The sequence below is a fragment of the Plectropomus leopardus genome, chromosome 15 (assembly GCF_008729295.1).
Source record: "Plectropomus leopardus isolate mb chromosome 15, YSFRI_Pleo_2.0, whole genome shotgun sequence".
NCBI lineage: Eukaryota > Metazoa > Chordata > Actinopteri > Perciformes > Serranidae > Plectropomus > Plectropomus leopardus.
The window spans coordinates 21,843,080-21,868,371 of record NC_056477.1 but is presented as its reverse complement, the minus strand read 5'-3'; the positions used below and the strand labels follow the sequence as shown (position 1 = coordinate 21,868,371).

At 40.5% G+C, this 25,292-nt stretch overlaps 2 protein-coding genes across 3 annotated transcripts in view; both read left to right on the top strand.

The window, feature by feature from the left end:
* lyst (lysosomal trafficking regulator) overlaps positions 1 to 6,534 on the top strand; it is a 73,799-nt gene extending 67,265 nt beyond the window's left edge. For both annotated transcript variants that reach the window (XM_042502737.1, XM_042502736.1), the window contains exons 47-55: positions 653 to 883; positions 1,004 to 1,193; positions 1,294 to 1,430; positions 1,571 to 1,669; positions 2,166 to 2,305; positions 3,253 to 3,350; positions 3,454 to 3,610; positions 4,032 to 4,103; positions 4,221 to 6,534. In XM_042502737.1, the coding sequence (XP_042358671.1) occupies positions 653 to 883; positions 1,004 to 1,193; positions 1,294 to 1,430; positions 1,571 to 1,669; positions 2,166 to 2,305; positions 3,253 to 3,350; positions 3,454 to 3,610; positions 4,032 to 4,103; positions 4,221 to 4,359 (1,263 nt within the window). In that variant the 3' untranslated portion in view covers positions 4,360 to 6,534. The remainder of the gene's footprint in view (positions 1 to 652; positions 884 to 1,003; positions 1,194 to 1,293; positions 1,431 to 1,570; positions 1,670 to 2,165; positions 2,306 to 3,252; positions 3,351 to 3,453; positions 3,611 to 4,031; positions 4,104 to 4,220) is intronic.
* Positions 6,535 to 6,907: 373 nt separating this feature from the next.
* Positions 6,908 to 23,076, top strand: LOC121954659 (guanine nucleotide-binding protein G(I)/G(S)/G(O) subunit gamma-4). The gene is made up of 3 exons (XM_042502308.1): positions 6,908 to 7,327; positions 8,580 to 8,685; positions 20,927 to 23,076. The coding sequence occupies exons 1-3, from the start codon at positions 7,254 to 7,256 to the stop codon at positions 21,053 to 21,055; spliced, it is 309 nt and encodes a 102-aa protein (XP_042358242.1). The 5' UTR covers positions 6,908 to 7,253; the 3' UTR covers positions 21,056 to 23,076.
* The last annotated feature ends 2,216 nt before the right edge of the window (positions 23,077 to 25,292 follow it).

Here is a 25,292-nt window from a genome sequence, read left to right as displayed (position 1 = left end):
AATGAAAAAAAGTCCCTAAGTTATTTCAATAATGAGTTAATATCACAAAATTAAGACTTACTTATTTCAAAAAAGACTAACCTTACCCAAAATAATGACTTAGTATTTTTTCTAATTATTTTAAGATACTTAGTCATCATTTTGAGTTGCTAAGTCATTCATTTGTAATACTTGTTCATTATTTTAAGGTAATAACTCATGTTGAATTTGTGATTTATTCTTGTGAGTCACTGATTATTTTGAAACCGTCATTATTTGGGATACTGAGTCCTTGCTTTGAGACACTAACTAATCTTTTTAAGATACTAAGCCACTGTTTGAGAAACTGAGTCATTCTGAGAAAACGTCTCATTATTTTGATGTACAATTTGATGTTAGTTTCATACTATGTTGTCATTTTGAGATATTTTAAGTCGTTATTTTAAGAAAGTTTGTCATTTTTAAGATACTCAATAATTTGAGATAGGAAGTCATTAATTTAAAAAAAAAACGTTTGTTAGATGTTATTTTAAAATACCAGCTCATTATTTTGAGATGGTAATTTGGCTTACGTATTTTATAATACGTATCTTATAATTTCATGATAGATGTTCATGTGATAGAAATTATCAGGACAGTTGTTGCTTACGTTTGTTTTCATATTATTTTTCAGACTTATTTCGGCATGGACGTTTCGGCAGTAGAAGACCCAGTGCAGCGACGGGCCCTGGAGACAATGATTAAGACATATGGACAGACACCCCGGCAGCTCTTCAGTGCCTCTCATATCAGCAGGGCTGGCCCCAAACTCATGATGGAGGGGGAGCTGCCTGCAGCCATGGGTCTCCTGGTTCAGCTGGCCTTCAGAGAGACCAGAGAACAGGCCAAGGAAATAGTCTGCCCGGTAATCTTCTCTGTGGTGGCAATGACTATAACACCCCGCTGCGCGCTGAGGAATGACTTAATACATCGTCCATGAAATGATCCGCTGCTCACCTGGCAGTTTCTTCTTCCTCCCCCACAGAGCCCGCTGCCGTGGATCAAAGGTCTGAAGTGGGGTGAGTATGTGGGCTCTCCCTCCGCTCCAGACCCAGTGGTGTGTTTCAGCCAGCCGCACGGGGAGAGGTTCGGATCCCTGCTGGCTCTGCCGACGAGAGCCATCTGTGGGCTGTCCCGCAAGTTCTGCCTCATGATGATTTACAGCAAGGAGCAGGGTACGAAGCCCACCGGTCACTCACAACCCAGCCTTGATGTGTGGGGCGGTTTGCACAACGTCCTGCTGGCTCCATTAACTTTACGCTCTCTGCTCCGTAGGTGTTCGGAGCATGCACAGCACAGACATCCAGTGGTCTGCCATCTTGAGCTGGGGCTACGCGGACAATATATTGAGGCTGAAGAGCAAGCAGAGCGAGCCACCTATCAACTTCATTCAGTGTTCACAGCTTCACCAGGTAAACACTGCAGAGCACCTGTAAGTGAAAGGAATTACTGATCTCCCCCTGGTATTACACAACTCTGCACTCAGCGTCGACCAATGAGCTGTCAGGTTTCTCGTTTCCACAGTCCAACCGCCCGTCTCTCTCTCCTCCAGGTGACCAGCTGTGCCTGGGTGCCCGATGGCTGCCAGCTATTTACAGGCAGCAAGTGTGGAGTCATCACCGCCTACAGCAACCGCTTCACCAGCACCACGGTGGGTTTCCATGGCGACGTCCCCCTCTAACCTTCCGCCTCCACATCAACACCCAATCCACCCACCCACCTCCCATTACCCCCACCTCCCCTCCTCACCCTCCCCCTCTTTATACCGCCTCACCGTGCTCAAACGCTCAGCTTCATTAGTCACATCACAGTTGCCCTTGAAACACATTTCCACCGAGCCTACAAGTGGGATTAGAGGTCTGGGAGTTCAGTCATCAGAGAGGCTTTCAGACTTTCATCGGTCCCCACCAACAGGCATCTAGATTTCCTGTTTTCTCATCTCTGAAGGGGGTTTCAGCAGCAATTGATTTGTGCTGTTCAGAAAATCCTCTTGGAGATTCATTAATGGAGTTTTTTTTGGGAAACTGTTAAACCGAGATGCCTCATCCATGCTAACACTGAATCACACACAACTATTCAGATCTGTATGTCCTGTATGTATTGTCTCTAATATGTTTTTTATGGATATGGAAAATGTCTTTCCACAGCCGTCGGAGATGGAGGTGGAATCTCAGGTTCACCTGTACGGACACACAGGGGAGGTCACCAGCCTGTTTGTGTGCAAACCCTACAGCATTCTCATCAGTGTCAGCAAAGATGGCACCTGCATCCTCTGGGACCTCAACAGGTCAGTGTCAGGCTCCCAGAAACACATCTCAGCTTTGCTTCCAATGTTTCCCAGTGGCCACTCATGGTATTGCAGCAAAAAAAAAATCCTCTGTGACCAAATTTTCCCCATAGACCACTTTTGTTCGAGACATCTGTAGAACTGTTGACAAGACACTTCCAACTGCAAATAAAGTCAATTATGATTCTTTCTATTATGAACTTTTGCTCCATGGAGGTTTAATATTTGTACAAATTTCCTCAAAACAGGAACAATGATTTCAAAATCTGTGTCAACATAATCTAAAGTCTGTGAGCCGATTGGGTGACTCATTGATGAAACCTGCAGAAGAGACACGGTTGCGTATATTCAGTGGGCCACATACTACGCAGGCTTGTTATTGTATATCTAGCTATTATTATACATTTATGGATGGGATTTCATGTAAAGCACCTTTGAGTACCTAGAAAAGCTCTATATAAGTCCTATCTATTATAGTCATTATTATTATTTATTATCCCGTGGGACCCAACACAATTCTTTGGAACTGGTGGTTTCATCTTTTCCATGGGTGGGAGCAGGGGGTCAAAAAGAGCATGCAGGTCCCAGAGATCGATTAACATGAAATCAAGACATTACGACAGCAAAAAAAAGCAAAGCAAGTCAGACATTTGGAGGAATTTCTCAGGAATATTGCAGATAATGATAATAACACTGAATCCCAGAGACACCAGAATAACCAATTATCTAGTTTCGTTATATTGGAGAGAAGGTAGATATCTCCACAACCAATATCTATAATGCTCAGGAACTCGCATCAAAACAATCTAGATTGATAAATTGCACAAGTAAGAGGAAATATGCATATTTTTGATTTTGAGGTGAACTGTCCATTTAAGAAGATTTGTATGTGTTTTTGTGTGTGATAATGGAAATCTGAAGTAAACTGATGCTCTGTGTTCCTTCAGGCTCTGCTATGTTCAAAGCCTCACAGGCCACAAAAGCCCGGTGACTGCAGTTTCTGCCAGCGAGACGACGGGTGACATTGCAACCGTCTGTGACTCAGGTTAGGACGGCTCCGCTCTGTGTCCTCTCAGACTTTATCATACTGCTATTCTAGACTGAAACAACGCTGACAGGAGTTATGACACATGATTCTGTGTATCCAGTTGGCGGAGGCAGCGACCTGCGTCTGTGGACGGTGAACGGTGACCTAATCGGACACGTCCACTGCAGAGAGATCATCTGCTCCGTGGCGTTCTCCAACCAGCCAGAGGGCGTTTCTGTCAACGTCATCGCCGGTGGGCTGGAGAATGGCGTTGTCAGGTGAGCAGGAACCTTCACCCCCCCACCCAAACTTTACTTATAGGCTTTTTCAGTCAATATACACTCAAACATTCAGACCCCTAAAAAGTAAATAAATGGAAAAACAAATAAATACATAAATGAATAAGTTAAAAAATAGATAGATTAAATAAATAAAATTAATTTTTAAAATGAGAATGCAAAATATATATAATAATGCTATCAATGGTGATAATAGTTAAAAACTAAATATATAAATAAAGTAAAAGTTAATGATAAGTTACATGAAAACACAGCGCCATTTATGTCACGAGTCAAACCACAGAATGAAGGAAGGGAAGAGATTTGCTATGGTGTTTATGAAGGAACCTTTTTTTTTTACATTCATGTTTTCCAAGACACTGACATATTCACACGTTTTATTATCTGTGAATATTTTCAGGTTGTGGAGCACGTGGGATTTAAAACCAGTGAGAGAAATCACCTTTTCCAAGTCGAGCAAACCCATCATCAGGTATCTCGTCAGCACTGCAACCATGTTATTCTTTGCTTGTATGCGATGCCACCGTTGTGAATAAATGTTTAATAGTGTGGAGAATATGATGATAATGTCCTCTCCTGTGTGCCGCAGCCTGACGTACTCGTGTGACGGCCATCACCTCTACACAGCCAACAGTGAGGGCACGGTGATGGCGTGGTGTCGGCGGGACCAGCAGCGTATGAAGCTGCCCATGTTTTACTCCTTTCTGAGCAGCTACGCCGCAGGCTGACTGTGTGTCTGACGTTTACTACTGTCCAGTTCTCAGCAAGAGGAGCCCTCCCCCCCCTCCTCCTCCTCCTCCTCCTTCTCCTCCTCCTCTCTGCACTGATAGGGAGGAGGACTTGTCAGCATGGCCTCAACCTCCCTGAAACCTCCCTAAACTTTTAACTAAAGCCATCCCCAGCTGAGCAAACTCTCCCACAGCATCAAGATAATGAAGATAGTATTATATGTATATAAATATATATTTATAAACATACTGAAGTGGAATGTCGGGGGTAATGGATGAATATTTGGCTGAGGCTGCAACAGACACTTTATACAAAAATGCATTTCTGAGAGTGTGTTTGGTTTGTTAGGTCTTTTATTATTTTTGTGTTGGGTTTGTGTTGCGCAGAGATCCTTGCCTGTTGTTGATTTTGCCATTTCCTGGTAAGCTGCTATCGTCTGGCCAAAGCCGGACCCAAAGTGTGAAGGCAACCCCTCCCGTCTCACCTCGGCGACGCTCGGATCTCCCGCAGCGCGTCATCTGACAGATTGCTGCTGGAGCTTCGGTGAGCATCGTCCCGCTGACGCTGCAGTAGCCAGGAGGGAGGGAGCCCCTCCTCGCCTCTGTCACCAGGAGACGCCCCGCTCTGTGGGAGTGAGACGCCGCTCTGCTGGGCTGTCTGCTCCACTCAAGTTTGAACACTAGTGTCATGGCCCTGCTTCACTTTGTATCTGAGCTCAGCGGAGGGATGGGGGGACGTTGGGATGAATTATTCCTTGTGTTGCCTGTTGTTCTGTCCTACTTTTGCATGCCAGAATGATGCTGACCTTGACTGTACGTATGTGTATGTGACAGTTACTGTCATGATACTCCTTTATTAAGGCCTGCCTTGGTGGAACCTGCCCTTCTGCATTGTTGATATTCATTTATTTATTTATTAGAAGCACCTCGGAGGCTCATTTTTTTTCTTCCTTCCTTCTCTTGTGTTTTACCAACTTGTCGCTCAAATGCACTAAAACCTTTTCACTACTTAATATTGTTTGCTGAAATTCTGAGAAAGCAACTAACAAACAGCATCAGACGCCTGAAGCTGGAGAAGAAGCAGAGAGGAATCTCCTGAATACCCCGTTGCTGATCTACGAGGCATACCTGTGCAGAATTACAAAACGGTTGCAGTAGGTGGGGCGGCGTGCTGAGGAGCATCAGCAGACTGAGGTTAGAGCAGAGAGTGTTTCCTGCACTGTTGAGGTTTACAGCTCATTCAACTCTTACACACTACACTGATCAGTCCAGGAAACAATCGACCAAACATTTCTTTCCTTGCAGCTATTCTTTACATTCCCACTCAACCTACAGCACTTTCACTTTGTCTGATGTATGAAAGCACTGTTTGATCAGCTACCGTTTACTTCAAGGAGAGCCAATGATCTGTGGTCTTGACATGAACTGAGTTTTGAGTTAACTCCACTAATAATTCTAATCCAGAAAGCAATATCAGACATGCAATAGGTCGTTTTCGTCATGTTTCATTTGTTTTAACTCAGCTGTGAAAAAAAAGTTTTGCCTTTGTGTTGACTGCAGCGAAGCCTTCTGTAATGAAAAACGATGTCTTAAATTTCACACTTGGTGTTTGACTTGTTTACAAGAAAGGGAATATTTCTTCTTACATAACGACGTCATTCCTTTTGTTTTTGTTTTTTCCTTCTCAGCCCACCTGGACCCTTATTTTGTGCAGCATCAGGCCTGTACGAGACATGATGTTACTGTGTTCGTTTACTGTGTTTCATGCTTGCATGTGTACATAAAGTTCCTCCCTGAAATTTCTAAAAGTATGTGAGAACCAAAACCTTTTCTTTTCTCTTGAACATCCACGTGTGAGATTGTATGCATTTTCACACCCTATTTTTTGAGAAAATTGCAAAAGCGGGGGTAAAAAACATGATAGATTTGTTTCTGACACAGAAGGAAATATGTTTCTGTTGAACTATGCATAATTTAAGATCATTGTTTTGAGTTGCTTAAATTGTATCATTTATTGACCCCTCTGGGCTGTTCTGGCATCATGGACTAAGGTTCTGAAAGTGTTTTATGTTTCTTTTTGTTTGTATATACAGTATGTGTGTGTACGTATGGACAAAACAAGTGATGAGTATAATATAAATATATAAATATATATAAATATTTGAAGAAACATGACTACATCTTGTTCTTTGTGTTAAATTGTTTTTAGCTTGTGTGGCAAAAGGTGCATTCAGGGACATCCAAATCTCGGCGATGTTGCACAAGTACGTTAGATAAGAAGAAAAAAAATGATTCAAATCATTAATTTGGATGCAAATTCCCCCCCAAACCGCCGTGGCGTTGTTATGGATGAGGCCCTGCAGCTACTATGAGGGGGGGGGGACCCGGTGGTGTCAAAGCTGATGTAAAAATGAAATGGGGAAGCCTGCAGATCTCAGGTGCCTTCTGCAGCAATAAAGCAAATTAGAAAAGCAGCAGATCCTAATTCGACTAATAGGCTGCCTCGGTGCGTTTAGGGCCAGCTTGTTCAGTAGAAAACGCCTCCTGCCTTGTTGCTGCTGCAGCTCCTGGTCCACTGATCGAGTGCTCCCTGCCCCACAGCCTGTATCTGATCGTCATACAGAGGTTTCCCCCCCTGCTGCATGCGTAACATCTCTCCAAGTCCAGCCGTGGTGCTCAACAAGACCTCACCGCTTGGATCTCATCTTCCTACACGGAATACGCACGACTCACACTGAGCGAGCCGCTGAGGCGAAATTAAAACGCCAGGATTTACCTCCTCGGGTTCAGTCCAGAGCGAATCGAGGCTGGGATTTCCTCTTATCATTTGATATTTGACAGATCCTCTTTTTGTGTGTGTGTGTGAGCGTGCGCGTGTGTGTGTGTGCGTGTGTATGTGTGTGTATGTGTGTGTTGGGTGGAGTCAACCCGGAATTCTCCAAATTGGAAAAGCATTGGCACATTTCAGGTAGGTCGGCGGCTGTAGCCTACATTAATGTGCTCCTAGCCGAGCAATGCAGCGAAGCATCAAGAGATATTTCCATGCATTTTGTTTTTTTTTTTATCATGATGTGTGGTTTGCTGTTTTTCTGCTCTAACCAGGGCCGCAGCTCGCACGCCGTGTGTTCACAATTTAATCCCCTTAGAAATAAGAGTCGCCCATGTTTGACAGATCTGCATCAACAATTAGCATCGTTACATTCGGATAAAACGCCGTAGAGCCCCGTTTGAGCCCCAGCTGCAGCCGTGTGAGCTTCAGGATGTACGAGTCGGAGGGAAACCTAAAAGGAAAAGGCCTGATAGCTTCCTACGAGGGTGTGATTAAAAGCAATAAATTGGCTTTAGAGGCATGAAGGGTGGGTTTGGAAAATGATTTCACCGTCTGCACCCCCCCTTTACAAAACATCTGCTCTATAATACCCGTCTAAATACACAAAAAATCGACTAGATACGATGGAAATGGGATAAATAAGCAAATCGATGCAACAACAATCCACATTAAGTGTGAATTGATTCACCCCACCTCAGTGAGATGTTTCATATTTTCATGCACGTTAGTATAAGACACAGCTGTGATCAGGTGTCATGGCTCTCTCTCTCTCACTGCTGTAGCTGCCAAACTGGGACATTTCAGGAGTGAGGGGGTCAAGGGGGCCTAAAATCAGAGCAAGATTTAGTTTAACAATGATGCATGCACAGAGAGGGAGGTTGTAATGGATCAGGTGCAGTTGCATTCATGCACATTGTGGAGAAGTTGAATGTATGGAGGTGAAGAGTGGACCGATCTGCTCCAGTCTGTGTAGCTGTGAAACAGAGGGAGCAAAGTTTTCAAGAGCTGATTATTCAAAGGAAACGAGGCAACATAAACTCCCAAAATGTCTTCTATAGTGCCCTTAAGCAAAGCACTTGAGCAAACAAGACAACTTGACCAAACCAGGAGAAATAATCATGCATGATCACTGACTGTAAAATGACAAAATGCTGTCCAGCTGCTGCCTTTTAATCTCTTTCTTCAGATAAAATGGAGCTTGGCTGCCGTAAAAGAGATTCCCCCAGACAAAATGGGTCCTTTAAATAAAAAAGGTTGTGGAAGAGAATTGCTGCTACAGGGGTGGGGTGGGGGTAGAGACATGGCCAGGGGGGTGATGCTGCTTTGTGGATTTAATGTGATGTTCATTGACTCTTTGTGTCCCCCTTTGTGCCTGCGTTTGGCGTCACAGGAACACCATGAAGGACGGGATCGCCAACAACAGCACGGCCAGCATCTCCCAAGCCAGGAAAGCTGTGGAGCAGCTGAAGATGGAGGCCTGCATGGATAGGATAAAGGTAGGGGACTTTTATTTTTACCTGTGACTGTGAGCAAATATTTGCTTTTTGTTTCTGTTTGACCACATTTTCACTGTGTGGATTTGTAAATCACCTTGCTCAGTCACAGTCAAAATTTCTGTATTGCCATTTTATACAACTACAAGCGTAAAAGGTCTGTAGAATAATGTGATTAATGCGCTAAAAATCTGTGTATCTAAACTCCACTTACTTTAACATGAGTGTTTAGAGCAGTACGATAGCTTTCTTTTTATGAATGACAGTCTTAAGCTCCCAGTGTACATTTAATGTCTGAACATTCATTTATTTGACTCAATAGGTTAAAACATTGTTGCTATTGATTTCCAAAAACCATTAACAAAAACATCAACAAGCCTATTCCTTCATCACAGTCAGCACTGTTTATTTGAACTCAGTCCCACGTACACATCATGCTGCTGTAAATACTCACTAGTGGACCAAATGTGTATCAATCCACTTCTCCAATTAGTCCCCTATTAATGCAATATTTTCCCATCAAAATAAACGCATGTACGCAGGTTTTTTAAACACAGTTGAAAAATTGGAAACCGACTGCATCCCCATTGCCGGTGGACCGACACTGTGTACACGGGTCTGCAGTAGTATGCCTTTCTGTTTAGTTTTTAGTTTAGTTTTTTATTGGTTTGATATGTTTAACGTCACCAACAGGCCAGAGAATAGCTTAAACAGCAGAGAGCAGCATGGAGGCCAGTGAAAATGTGCTCACTTCTTTGTTATATTTCTTACTTATTCAATCTCTCTGTGAAACTTGTTGCCTACTTATTTTTAACAATGTTCAAGTGCTGCTTGGGCAGAGATGGACGGTATTTTGTGGTGGGCCGTCATTGTATCGTGCCAGCAAAGGGCTAAAACTAGCACATCCACACAGGCGTAGTATTTCCATCATCGTCAGCTGAGCTTGAGCCAATAAATACCTGTGACTACTAAAAATTAATTAAACACAGGAGTGGCTGCCGATTGTAACCTTTCCATCAAAACTAGCTAGTAACTAACCGAATTTAAGTGGGGAAATTGAAATGTCAAAATGGACCGTTTGATTTTCAAACGCCGATGGATAGTAAATGTGCTGAGCATGTTGGATATCTTTTCATCCACACCTGAGGAGTAGACCATCTGCATCTGTTGTGCTTGTTGTTGTGTGTGGAAAAAGAAGTCATTGCAATCATCCTATAGTAATCATCTCAGCTTGTGTATTATTTCTGGTTGTTGAAAGGGCATCATTACTTATTTTGAAATTTCGACAATGACTTAAGCCCCACCAATGTATGGTTTAGCCTCACCTTTATATAGCCAAAAAGAAATTGTCTGCCGTCGCCACTGGGCTTCAGAGAGGCGAAGAAGGTTTTGAGAGACACACTGCCACAGTTTTGTTTTTGGTCAGTTTAATGGGGTTTGTTGATAATAATGTTATAAAGTATTAACAGCGTCTAAACTAAAATGACAAGAGGAGCAAGGTGGGTGTTTAGTTATTAGCATTACCTTGTACCTCCTCTGTGACTAACTACACATGCTCCCATGTTGATTTAGCCTAGCATTAAGACTGGAATTGGGGAAACAGCAGGCCGGGTTTTGTCCAAAGGCAGCAAAATATGCCTACAAGCACCTCTAAATACCCAGACACACTAAACTGACATTAAGAACTTATGGCAAGGAAGTCCAAGTGTTGTGTCGCCTCAAGTTGCCTGTGTCTCGGCCAAAAGTTGCACTGAACACACTGCAAAGACTTCAACCCACTGACAAATATTTCTGCCCCTGTGTGAGAGGAAATAACTTTATGTACCAGCACACAGCAGTCACTTGTCATTTAAAAAGTAAAAAATGAAGACCAACAGGACGTATTTAGGACAAACATTTAGCCAGTTAACACATTAACAACACAATGCCGAAAGAATAAATTATATTTACAGTTAAATAGTGAACAGTAACACAAACTTTCAGGAAATATTTCTGCTGAGGAGCTCAACAGCAAAAACCTATTAGAATAAGTTTATTTTGATCTCACTCTCTTTACTTTAGAGGAAATAATCCTGCAAACAATCCCCTCAAATCTTAGTGTTGTTTTTACATTTAATTAAACAATGAAGATACAACCATGCTGATTAGCGAGCTCTCAAAGTGTTGAAAGGTGAATTCTTTTCATTTCAGACTCAGCCAGGCTAACTGTTTCCCCATGTTTACAGTCTTTATGCTAAGTTAAGCTAACTGGCTGCTCTCTCCAGCACTAGTTGCCACCTCAGTGCATTATGAATGCATTAACCCATATATTATATGGGCTGATACAGTATCAGTAAACCATCTTCTAATGTGGCCTCAAGCAGAGATGATGAGCTACAGAGGTCTGGAACTCACTTCTTTTTTTTCGTAATCAACTTTTTTAGAGAATTTTTTCTTTTCTAAGAATATCAAACTTAATGAAAAGTAAAAATAATAATAAAAGTTGTGATAGTAAATAAAGTTTCATTAGAGGTCAGGACTATGACCCAGTGGTTGTGCATAAAAGATCTTTCACTTTGTCGATAAGGGAAGCACAGGCACAGATAGTTAATTGTTTGGTATTATACATTTTTGTAAGTCACTTCTTTCTAACTTGAACCCCCCCCCCCCCCCCTTTTTTTTGCCTCACTGACTCAAATGACATCACACAAGGCAGTCTCCAGACTTTCTGCAGCTCCCTCTGGAGCCACACAAGGCTTTCCACAACTTTTTTTCACATCTATAAACATTTATAATTATTCCTAATTGGAGTTCCTGTGATTTATTTCAACAGCCGACTGCGGGCTGCCAACTAAATTAATGTTTCTCAGCTCAATTTAGTGCAACTACTTCTGACAGACATCACATGAAGCTTCAGTTCACCTAAAAAGTAACGGCGGCCACCTCTCTGTCAGCGTCACTGCGAAACGCCACTGTGCACTGCTGGGAGACTCCAGTAGCACCAGTGTGGTAACAGCGAGGGATGAACCCGGAGGCATGCTAGGCCTCTGTGATTGTTGACCACTTCTGACATTAGTTTTCCACCAATTTGGGTCATCTTCTCTGAGTGTGATCACAGAGATTGTCCTCTGTTAGCACTTACTCATACAGGCTTCTTCTCATCTTACATTGCCAGTGTTTGATTTCGGCAAGTGTGCAGCAGGCTTGTGAGTTTCACTGATTCAGATTTGCAGTTGCAGCAAAGAAAATTGGACTATTTGTTCACTTTTTCTGTGCAATAATCATATTCCTGATACCCATAACCTCCTGCAGCTTTTATTGTGAAGGAGTCATCATAATCTGTCCCTATCATACAACACCTGGTTAAATATTGACTTTAAAGCCCTTTATGCTCTTTATAGTTGGGGTCAGTCACTGTGCTTTAAATGTCATAATATTCATATTTAAATAGAGATTTTCATATACCAGTCATTAGATCGAACCTTTCCTAGAGGTCTTTTTTTCACTGCATGATCTTTGCACCCAAATAAATGACTGTTTTACATGAATATGTTTCTGGCATATGAAGGGGGCGGTGCTTTGTAACATCGTTCATGAACGACTTCTTGTGCAACTTAAAAGGCCGTGTCATCAGCTCATTCGGTATGCTCCTCATGTGCTCAGGGAATGATTGCCCCACAGCCCCGAGGCTGTTCGCTCAGCATTATAGCCGGGGCCTGGAAGTCTGCCATACACCATCATCCCTACTCAGCACAACAAAGGCTGCTTACAAGAAAAACTCTTCTTTAAAAAAAACCCCAAAGTGATTATCCCCCACGTCTAATCACACTTTGGGAGATGTTTCAGGAGGAACTCTAATTTAACCTACAAGTTGACTTTTTGGCACATTGTTTCATTTAAGTCTTTTTAAGATATGTACATATTTGGATCTAATATACTTCTAATCATTGATTATCAATCAAGAAGTTGTTTTTCATTGACTTAAAGTGATTTTACGATCATATTTTGAAAAAATACTTTTGCAAAATACAATGTTTACTTTTAGTTGATACATAAATTTGCAGAATAAATACAAATGACATGAAACCCTAAACATACAGTATTTAAACCATAATATTCATAATATTCTTTAGAATTGAACAGTATTTCATTCCAGCTCATCAATTGCTAAAAAGGCTGAATTTAAAAAAAGAAGAAAAAAAGAAAAATAAATCCTATACACTGGAACTTTAATGGCAATGTCAGTAATAATAGTCTGTGGTATTATTAGGCTACGTTTGTACTATTTTGAGTGCATTGGTAAAGATCAAACCTTTGAAATACAACGATCAGACGCACACTAATTTTTCTCAAGAGTGTTACACCTATAATGCAGCCCTCCTGCGTTGGTTGGCTAGTACTCGTCACTTCATCGCATCGAAGACAGACGTAGTTTGGGGTTAGGCTGTGGCTCAGAGGTAGAGCAGGTCGTCCTCTAAATGGAAGGTCAGCGGTTCGATCCCTTGCTCCCCCGTTGCAACATGTTGAAGTGTCGTTGGGCAAGATACTGAATCCTAAATTGCTTCTGAATGAGCATCATCAGAGTGTGAGTGTGTGTGAATGATTACTGAGTAGCAGGTGGCACCTTGTACGGTAGCCTCGGCAACGTGTGAATGTGTGTGTGACTGGGTGAATGTGTGTGTGACTGGGTGAATGTGACAATGTATTGTGAAAGCACTTTAAGTGGTCAATAAGACTAGAAAAGCGCTATACAAGTACAGTCCATTTACCATTTAGGTCAAAGAGGTTATGGTTAGGGTTAATAGCCTATCACAGTATAGTAGAGCAGGACTAGGCTATGGGGGAAAAATAACACAGATTAGACACAACCTCCGGCAGCCTTATTGGAGGTCTGCTTTTTCGTGGGGGTCTTGGGCGACAGCGGCCTCTAGCTCTTCCAGTTTTTAGACAGAGCCTGCAACTTCTGCTGTTGTCAACAGAACGCAAATAAAGTTTGAGTAAAGTCTTAGACTAATGCCATGTTCACATCATATCATATGTAACAGCTAAGAGAAAAAACTGTTCACATTAAGTATCAAAAAACTGTGGCTGCAAAGGCATCCTTTATATAAGGCCTTTATATTATAATGGAAATCAAAAATCAACATCAAAGCTTGAGATGTTTATTAAATGTTTCACTTGGCCTGAGTCAACTATTCCAAGAAGAGGCACACGCATTTTTCAGCTATGTGTTTCAGAATTTAGGTTAGCAGTCCGTCTTGGCATAGCGTGTGAATGCTAAAAATAACTGAAGGTTTATCAGTATGCAGCTAGCATAAAATTTTTCAGGATTTTGAACATTTGAACACCAATTTCATCAGACCAACCAGTGTAAATAGTGAATTTTGTCCTCAGTTGTTATACATTTACACATTGTGTTCAGCCCACAGCCAGTTCTGCAGTGGACTCACATCATCACATCAAAAGGACGGTGACACAGCTGAAAAAATAGAACCATAAATATGTGTTTACCATATTGTTTGTAGTGAGAGGAATCAAATGACTGTCACAGTGAGCGGGTATGATGGACAAAAGAAAAACAAAAGAACGTTACAAAAATGAAAAATGGCACCAGCATCAAGCATAACAAGGTCATGGTTGAATTGCTCTTAAAGTTGTAAACTGTTTATTAGCGTACATAATAATCTGCTGTCATGGACAAAAATAGTGTGCAAGGTTAACTAACTCATTTATAGCGCTGCTGAAGGTGAAGGGTAAATGGTAAAAAAAAAAAAAGTGTAAAATGATGTTCTGTTAAATGAGCTGAGAAGTGTTCGGATCACATGGTGTCTGAATAGATCTGACTTGTCAGTTTTATTGTCACCTTAGCATTTTATGGAAAAAGACACGTCAGACTTGAATGTGAATGAATCTTAAATGTCACACTGATCTATATCTGAGAGGCTTTCACTCAGCTCCATAGTAGGTCTGAGAGATATTTAAGCTCACTGAATAATTGACTTCTGCAGCCTCATTTGGCTGCAGTATGGAGCATTTTTTGCTCTTATGTGAAAATGTAAGAGCACCAAAACTTAAAACTTGTCAGAGACAAAGTAGTGTTATTATTGGCATATTTGAATTCATTCAGTGAGTTATTTAAGTGTTTAATCAGGCCAAAACTTCTCATCTCTTACAAAAACAAACATATGATTCAAAATTAAAAGTCCAATGTGGAGTTTAGGGGGCCATATTGGCAGAGTAGGAATATAGTGTAATGAGTATATTTTCTTTAGTGTATAATCCACTAAAAATAAGAATACTGTCTTCGTTACTTTAGAATGAGCTGTTTATATCTTCACATGGAGTGGTTTCTCGCCCATAGGGACAGATGGACAAACCAAACACTGGCTCTGTACGGGGCTGTTTGCATTTTCATGTTTTGCGGGGGGAATCCTAACCCGGAGAGGTTTCAGCTGGTTGCAATCTGCAATCCTCATCACTAGACATCACTAAATCCCCCAAAATCTTGCACACTGGACCTTTAAGTAAAACATGACACTGGTAAAGTTTAATTCATCCAACTGTGAGGACCTTTTATATAAAATATTTGGTAAGATGCACTGGGTTCACATACAGTTTCACTCTCTGTATCAGAGCTCACATTTCTCAGCAAATTATTAGCCATAATAATGTCCCAAGAAAAACTTAATGAATGCATTAAGCAGAAAATATGTTTCCACTCATTAAGACAGCAGGCCACATTGGGCCTCAGGCAGTTATAAATATTGTATTTTAGGTATTTATATAACATTTTTGCTAATTCATAAGGGAAAAAATACCTTAAGTCCTCAGATGGGAGAGTTGGTTGGTCCCTCTAAAAACAATTTCAGGAGCAGCATGATTTTACATCTGTATTATTTTCTCCACAGTTGTTGGATGATTGAAAAGACAGGTAGCTGTTTGGGCTTTAATAACCACTTGGCACATCAGATGTGGAGATCCAAGTCATTCTTTATTAACGGCCCTGAAAAAAGAGCCACTGAAGTAGAGCATGGCTGCAAATGAAAGCAGAGAAAAGTACAGAGAAAGAGGAGGAAACAGACAGTTGGCCACGTCTGGCGATCCCTTAAATTTAATTAAGGGATCTGATGAGGGAGAGTGTGTATCAGTGACAGGAGGAGTCTCTGTGCTGCTGATTGAGGGATCACCACATTCTCATTAATTGCTCAATCAGCCAAAGGAATGTGATCTGTGCTAATTAGAAGGACTCTCCTTCCACCATGGGGCTGCAGTGTAATTACAGTCAGTCTGGGCCTAATGACACACACCGTGCAATACCACTTTTTGTCCTGTGGGGCTCCTGTCCTCTGCGGAAACACTGGCTGCAGTTACATGATATAAGTATCAGTATAAATACTTCGTTTACTGTGATTATGAACAGAATTCAGCTGTTTAGTTGCATTGTAAGAGAAGGGTTTGTTAGTGTTCCCGCTTTGTACAGATTAGTGCCTGAATGAGGTCAAATGAGACAGAAATATTAAATAACAATGTAACTAAAATGATTAACCATTTAATGTATTGTGTCTTCTGAGTCAGCAGATAATTTTTGATATGACTGACAGCTCTGAGTATGACTCCAATACAGTAAACCAGTTTGATTAGTACCATGTATTTGACATATTAAACTAATGATGTTCCCATCATCCTCAGCTATTTTTAGTGCACATTAGCAAATATTAGCATGCTAACAAGGCCAAATATGATGGTGAAAAAGGAGAAGTGCAGGTATGAGTCCTTAAACCTGTAAATGAGGTCTGTGGTTAACAAGCTGAAGGGACTTTCATGTTTTGTTCTACATCGTAAAATATGGCGATAAATAATCCCACTCATGAATTTCGAAGCCTTTTTGTGTCTCAGAGAAAATGATTGCTAACAAATGGCTCAATAAGATCACTGAACGACATAACACCAAACGCAGCTTTACAGCCTCGTTGTGGTATGGGTGTTAAGTCATGCAGACATACTTCTGGCGATTGCATTTGTGCTTCAAAAATCATTTGTGAAGATTATCTTGCTGAACAAAACATGCAGTTATCATAAACTTTTGTCAACCACAGATCTTATTTACTGCAATAATCCACAGTTCAATGGAAAAATACCAGAGGCTTTTTAAAGAGGGAACCAGGGCAAAGCTTGTTTGCGTGTTGGCCAACAACAGCTGGAACAGTTACCAAATTAAAATGTTTAATTTTAATGAAGCATGCAGGTAGAATAATGCACATCTGTCCTCTTGTTACAATAATATAGAAGGTTCATCATGACCCTCCTATTTATTTCTATTTTCTTAAGTTAAATACTCATCATGTCTTTTTTTGGGGGGGGGGGGTTATTGTTGTTGTTGTTTGTTTTTGTTTGCTAGGTTTTTTTTGTTGTTTTTTTTTTTTTTTTTTTACAATTGCTTGATAAGCTGCATAAGGTGGAAACTCTTTTTGTGCTGTAACTTTTATTCATATTTGTAAATAGCAATAATTATCGAGAACAAAACAAACATGCACATCAGCCCACACAAACAAAATGTCATCCCTGCAGCACTTTTTGGTAAACAAGAAACCTGCTCAACACTGTGGTGTTGTCATTATGAGCATGTTACCTTACTGATGTTCGCATGAAGCTGAAAACACTGCTGTGTCTGAATACAGCCTCACTGTGCTGCTAGCATGGCTGTGGACTCAATATCTTGATATAGATTTACTAGCACAGCATGAGGTGCCTCAGTGGCTCCATAACTTTTTGCTTTATGTGACCCCTTAAAATGAAGCAATGACCTCCTTCTCAGGGTGATTTATTTGAAGGATTGCTAGATGCCCTGTAGAGCTGAAAATATACCCAGAACCATAGGTGGGGAAGCACTGAGGTAAAGATACAGTAAGTCAACCCGAAGAGATTTTGCTTCTAAGATAAAAGAAAAATACATCAATTTATTCTTAAATAACTGTTTATTTTAACACAGGAAGGTGGCTTACATGATAAAATACAATGCTGCATGTGATATTCTATATTTTCTATATTTTCTTATCAAATTCCATGAAAAGACTAAAACCAACAATTGTTCCTATGATAACTATAGAAGAGAAAACAAAAAGTTGTTAAAGGTTTTCAGTCATCCAGGTCATGGTAATTCTAAATGCTACATTGTAAGGAGCTGGACTTGCTTGAGTTTCTTGAAGATACTTCTGAGCCAAGAGGCTTCTTCACTTTTGATTTTTCTTCTGAACTGAACTTGGCTGAGAAATGAAACATCTTCAGGAAACTCAGGCAAGTCCAGTTGCCTACTATATAGCACTTAGAGGAAAACGCAAAGTCCACACACTTAACTATGCTGCCATAAATATTTAATTCAGTTACCACTGAGGTGACGTTTCAAGCTACATGCTCTTCATCAGACAAGTTACGGTGCAGACACACACCTTCAAATACCTACTATACTAGGTCATAGTTATTTTTTTCTTCTCTTGTCTTGCACCTAGTTTGTTGTCGTCTAGATGTGAATGCTTTTGTGAACTTTTCCTAAGACAGTTACTTCATGTGCAGCCAAATCCTGATATACGTCATTCTTTTCTCCCTGCATTGTTACCCGAACACATTAAAACGCATTTATGAGCCACATTGTTGCAAATGTGTCCCCAGCAAATGCACTACTTGCTCACATTCGAGCAACATTTGTGAGAAACCACAGTACACTTTTATTTCAGAAATTCTATTTGCCATTTTTAAAAAGTGAATGTATATATGTGTGAGGTGCATCAATAGATATAGGAGCGAATGGGTTTGCGGCCACAGGGAAGGGAAGGCTGAAAGACTTGAGAGACTCTCTAACATATTGTTGGTTAATGGTCTTTTCATGGGATTTGTGACAAAAAGAAAAAAGAGAATAACACTAGCCTTATTGTTCCTTTTAAAATGCAGAATTCTCACCTGAGCAACCCTTTAGATGTATCATTTCCTGCTGTGAGACTGTAAAAATAATATTGTATTATCCATGTTTAAGGCTAAAGCTCATAAGCAGCATGATGAATTAGTGTGTTGTATTCTCCTGTGAGAGCAGCAGTGGGTGAGGTGAAATGGCAGACAGGAGATCAGATGGCTCTGTCCTCCACGTAGATCCCTGAGCCCTCGCCGTCCCTCTGATGCAGCTGCTCCTCTGCTCTCCATTTGCAGCCTCCCCTCCCGTAACAGCAGCAGTAGCCCACATTCACACACAGTTTGTCCGTCCGTACTGTAAAATATATACTAGTCACTATTTGACTTTCAAAATTACGCAATGCAACTTTTTGCCTTGAGGCAGAAAGTGTGATGGTAGTCCTGGCCTCGATTCCCCTCAGCTGGTCAAGGTCCCGCCTTAACACCTGTCAGTCATCTCGATGAGCTGTCTCGTCTTATTGCCTGAGGCTGAGGAAACAGGCATCAGTGCAGTCGCCACAGGCACCGACGACTCAGACGCACACATGATGTGCAGTTTCAAGTCACTCACACTTTGGACGTGTCTCATCTGCTGTGAGTTTAACTCCAAAACGTTTATCATTTATCGTGCACGTTTATCAAAATTAAAGCACACAAGAAGAGTCGCACAACTCTTCTTCAGGGCTCCATGTTTTATTCACCTCAACATAGTCACCTGTACAATATTTACTTTTAAAGGATAGTAAAATGTATGAGAGAAATGACCATAAATGCAAAAACATCCAACAACGCAAACCAACTTTAAGGTCCAGTGTGTAGGATTTACGTGATATATTAGTGGAAATTGAATATAATATAATAAGTATGCTTTCTTTTGTGTATAGTCAACTGAAAATAAGAATTGTGGTATTTTTGTTACTTTAAAATGAGCAGTTTAATTTGACATAGGACACGGGTGATCGTCTACAGAGATTGCCATGTTCACCACCTTGTTTCTACAGTAGCTCCCGATGGAAAAAGCATGTACTGGCTCTGGAAAGGGACATGTGCATTTTTGGGTTGGACACTGTAATAAGCAGGCTCTCTGTGATAAGATCGGTGGAAAAGGGGATTTTTTAAACATTAAAACTGCTTTATTTATGGTTTTTACCAGTATAAATCACTTAGTCTGTTAGTTTTTGAGAGGAAGAGACCTCTGGGGATAATTCAGCTTCCATTAAAAACCTCCTGAACTATAAAAACTGAAGGAATTCTAACAGGGAGAAGTTTCAGCTAGTTGCATCTTCAGTCCTCACCACTAGATGCAACTAAATCCCACTAAATTGTACACACTGCTCCTTTTAAAACCCATCAATGGTGTGGCTAAATGGATGGCAATGTTGGTTGATCAGTCTGCTGTCGGTAATGATCAATTTATTTCACTACAGACATTCATGGTCCCCAGAGGCCACAGACAATTTTCACTTGTCCAATACTTAGGTTTTTTACCAAATACCTACAAAAGTAATGACATTCCCATCAGCCTCAGGCTTAATTTCAATATTGAGAGGGACACATATGAAATGAAGGATTTGGGGTCTCTCCACAGGAAATTTTGAGGAACAAATTCCTGCATTTCAGCTGAATTTTTTATTCACCAATATGTCCCCTTTCTGCATCAATTTATGGTGGAAATGTTTTAAATTTTGTCAAAATAAAAGTCCTCAGCTATTTTAATATTTTTATTGGGGGGGACAAATGCACTTGTTCTAAATATTGAGGGGTACATGTCCCAAGTTCCTCACCAGAAATCTACACCAAGGGCGTCAGCTGTACTGTATAAATTTGTCAGTAAGTGTTTATTGGCTTAGCTAAGTCAATTTAACACTTAAATACTATACTGCATTAACTAAAATTCAGCCTTAGTCTTCAATTCAATTATTTTGGGGTCATTCTATCTTTATTAGACAGCAACGGGGGGAGAGATGAGAGTAGAAGATAAAGAGAGACGGAGACACAGCAAAGGTCCCCGGCTGGATTTGAACTTTTAAATCACATGACTACTGATGAATTATAAATAGAAAACCGGAAACTCCCTCAGACACCACGCCGATGAAGGCACGATAGCTGAAAAAGTTGTAAATAAAGCATTTTGCGCTGGAGAAGAATGCGACTAAGTTTTAATTTTAATAAACCAAAAACCTCCCAAACATAATTTAAGATTTAAACAAAAAGACAGAGTCAAATGAGGGAGACCTCTCTGTGATCCTCGGTTAATAAGTTTATGTAACAGTTATTATGTAATAGCCAAATCACATATGCTTGTCCTTTTGTCTCAACACTTCAGGTCTCCAAAGCAGCTGCAGACCTGATGGCGTATTGCGACGCCCACATACGCGAGGACCCCCTCATCATGCCCGTCCCTGCCTCCGAGAACCCTTTCCGGGAGAAGAAGTTCTTCTGCACCATCCTCTGATGACCTAATGGTAGAGCTGTACGGGTGCAGGCATGGCGTTGCCTGTCTTCTCTGTCTTCACCACACCTGAAGCTATTGGCCATAGGCGTTGAGTTGAGTTTTGCCACGTGGACACTCTGTTGTTGGTCAGCTCTGTCCTGGTGGCTGAAGGTTTTTGGGGAGTCAGCTACCAAACTGGCAACCCAGTGAGCGTATCATGTCTTGTTAAATAGGTTTGTTATTGCTTTGTTATTAGAGAACAGCCTTGCTCAGTGCTTAATGAGATGAGAGATGTTTTTTTCTTTTATTGTGCTAGATCTTAACATGCCTCAGGAAACAGAAATTTGCCCAATATCTATGACTTTTTTAAACATTTATTCCCCTTCCCTTTATCTGAATAAAACAGAGCAGAGTTAATTTTTGTATTATCTTGAGCATAATTGGCGTTAGTTTTTTATTGCTTTCAGTGCACAGGTTTGACTATTTGTAGCAACACTTAATGAAAGCACTACTAAAATTTGAAACTTCCCTTACTGGTGGTTTCTCTTTCAATTTGCCTCCAGAGTCACAAACAATTAACCCGCTCGTTTTAGCGCTGCGGTACAGTCAGATTCAGATTAGAACCTAGAAACAGAAACCTTATCTCGCATTGCGAATTATTTCAGCTTGTGCCAACTGCTCTGGTAATAAGAAGAAGGTGGCTGCACATCAGTTCTGCTGCAAATAAATAAATAGACTCCGTGTTTATTGAAAGGTGCCGAGCTAATGTTTCAACAGCGAGATGAGTTCTGCAGGGTTATCACTGTGCAAACAACCCTTAGGTCAAAAATTATTTATGAATCTGCCAACTCCTTCCCCAGCCCGCTCTAATGCATCCTACCTTTGCTGCTCTGTTTGATTTACTCTTCATATACTTCATCCACTTCAAATCAGACACACTATCAGTTAATCCTGCAGCCCTCAACTGGAATATTTCTTCAAGTTGCAGGACGTTTTTTTCCTCTTATTTCCTTAACATTTGTTTTCTGGGCATGTTTCCTGAGCCTGATTCCTTTTGCCTGTCCTAGAGTGAATGGCAAGGCCTTTGACATTAATGCCAAACCAGAGGCCTGCATGTTTCTCTGCTCCTTTTTGACAGCTCCCCTCCGTTTCTGAGGGACTGTCAGTCTTTTAGAGTGTACAGTATGTTACAGTGCCAATTTCTGTGAGAGCAGTGTGATCTTCACACTGTGCTCCCACAGCCTCTTTTTTTCCTTCTCCGTTTTGTTTGTTTTTAGAAGAAAAAGCACACTGTCGAAACATTTCCTTTACATGGTAGTTGAATAGCATTTGCTAATTTTTACGATGAATTGTTATGATCGTTCTTAATATTGTTATTATCAGTAGTATTATTGAATATTTGTTGCACAGCACTGACCGCTACATGACGTGTAGTGCTACTAAGCTTGTATGATACTTAGGAGAAAAAAAACACATTTATAAATCATGCAGTTATTGATACTATCTGAGAATTTTTTAAAAACAATGGAATGGGTCGGTTTACATAATATGATCCCTTCAGTGGTTCAGGCTTTTTGCATCACCGTTTCTGTAAAATGAAAGGTAATTAACCCTTGGTACTTGAACAGCCATCGCATTAAGAATCAAACTGATACTGGACTATTGGACTCAAATTGTTTTCAGGAAAATTATTGTCTTTATTTCCTAACTAAGAAACCTGAGTCTGACCTCAGGGTGCTCCCTCTGACCTCATCTTAAGGATGGTGCCAAATCTGAAACAAGAAATATAGTGGCTAGAGATGAATATTGCATGGATTTATTTCTATCTTAACAGAGAGAACTATTATGATATGAAATATTGCCTCTTCGTTGACTTTCTGGGTGCTACTCTGCACATAATAATCTAATTGGAGTCCGGATATGTCGACAGTGTGCAGCTGTATTAATGAATGGTATTATCGTTTTGGTAAAAAAAAAATAGCATTTAAATAGCAGGCTTTGTAAATCCTTTGATGGATCGAATGAATTAAAGGAAAACGGTAACCCCAGTGTGCTGTGTCTTCACTATTTCTGCCTTGTGTCTCTCATTGACGATCTGAGCCGCAGTCTATCTGATCACACTGATAACATAAAAGGCCACTGAAAATCGGTCTGGGTCTCACAGACTAACATGATATTCTGGTGTGTAGTGGAGACCCCCTGTGGTTGAGCTGAACCATAGGCCATCTGGCTGTACTGTTTATGCGTCGGGGCATCTTTTTTCTTAAGAATTCAATTCAGCCTTAGCCAGTTTGCCTTTTACGCTCTAGACAGAAAAAAGCATCTGCCGACACTGTGGGCTGCATGACGAATGTCCCTTATAATGATTCAAGGTATCAGCCGCTGACATCAACATTCACATTTTCTGTTGGAGCAATTTCATGCGTCCATCCATGCATGCATTTACAGCCTCATCTGGGAATATAGTGACATTACCACTTTCTACCAAGTTTGGTTGATATTTATTTTTTAAGCCTTTTCTAACACTATTTCACTGCACTTTGAGGTCTGGTGATCACAGGCAATTTTTGTTGTTGTTGTTGTTTTTCTGCTTAATAAGTCACAGACATATGAGGAAACCAATTTTGTGTTTTCTTATCATAGGTGCAGTTACAAAACTGGAAATACTGAACAGATGGTACAAAATAGTATGGACACTTTTGATGAATGACATTGATATGACAAGCCAGGTATCCCTTATTGATTTTTCTGAACCAATCCCAAAGGACCAGGATGGAATTAAAAAGAAGCACATTTCGAGGGTTTTTAAAAAAAAAAAAAAAAAAAAAAACCTTGGCACAGCTGTGGTGTGGATTATTATCTACATTTATTTCAAATTAAAGTCTCCTGAAAACATATTTTCTCAATCAGGTTCTTACCATGATCGATGGGGACCTTTAGAAACACAGAAGTATTCCCTAAAGTGGGGACAGTTTTTGCCTCTTTTACATTAGAGATTTCTGTGTTTTTTCATGGTTTTGAAAGGGGCTGGGCTCCATAAGAGGAAAAAGTGATGTCGCAAACTTCCATTCACCAATCAGGATTTAGTAACATCTGAGTCTAAACATAAATTAAAATTGATGGGTTGTTTGGTTACTGTCAATAAAAGTTGGCCCAACAACACTTACACAGTCCTGATGAAGCAGATGAGCTGACTTTCTAAGTCTTGAAAAAAATACTTGAAGGAGCTGTGCACAACATTCAGGGCAGATCTATGAATCAGACTCTGAGTCAGGTTGTCTGCACACGGTTCTCACCATGGAGGTTGCTGAGCTGGTGGCTAGCAGCTAATGATGCTAACTCAATAAACAGTGTTAACAAGGGTAACACTGCTGACAGAGCTAACTCTGTCAGCCTGGCTTTTCTTATGCACTGTTTGAATCCATAGCTACGAAAAGTAATGTACCACAATTTGTATATCACATAACCATAAGCCAATAATTTGTTTATAGCCCATGAAATTGGGAAGGCTGCTAGTAGTATTAAGTAGTATTCAGAGTGAACAGCCTTGTAGAGGCATGTAGGGATGGTGGATGGTCAAACAAACATAGGACTTTCCCCCAGGGGGATCTGTGTTTGGAACTGTGCAAAACCAATGTTGTGAATGTTGTATACAGCTCCTTTTAGGATGTCAATTTTTCTGAATTAAATTTTAATTGTTGGTCTTAGCCATTAGCGGCCAGCTGAAGTTACAGAAAATAAATACATATTTAGGATTCAGGGCCAAGTTTTCAGGAGCTGTCAGTCAATTTTATTTATATAACCCCAAGTCATATCCCAGAGGGCTTTGCAGTCATGCAGCGCCCTCTCTCCTTAGACCTTCAATTCAGATAAGAAAAAAAACTTTTTAGGGAGAAAACTTTAGGTACTAAAGAGAAAAATATGAGTTTTATGAACCAAAAGCTAAAATTAGACATTCAAGAAGTAGGTCTCAGTTTGGCATGCATAGTTCTCAGATGGGACCTGACAAGATAAAAAGAAATCTATATAGATCCAGAGAAAAGTGCAGTGAGCGCTGAGTGTTTTGAACGCTGCAAAACAAAAGAGAAAGAAAAAATGCATACACCTGGATTGGAATAATATAAATAGTGCATAAATGGGTTAAATAAAAAGTTAAAGACATGAGCACATAAAGAGCACACTAGGATAGAGGAGGGATGGATATCCGCAGTAGAGGAGGATGTTAGGTTGTGTTTTTGAGAAACCATGAGCATGCTAT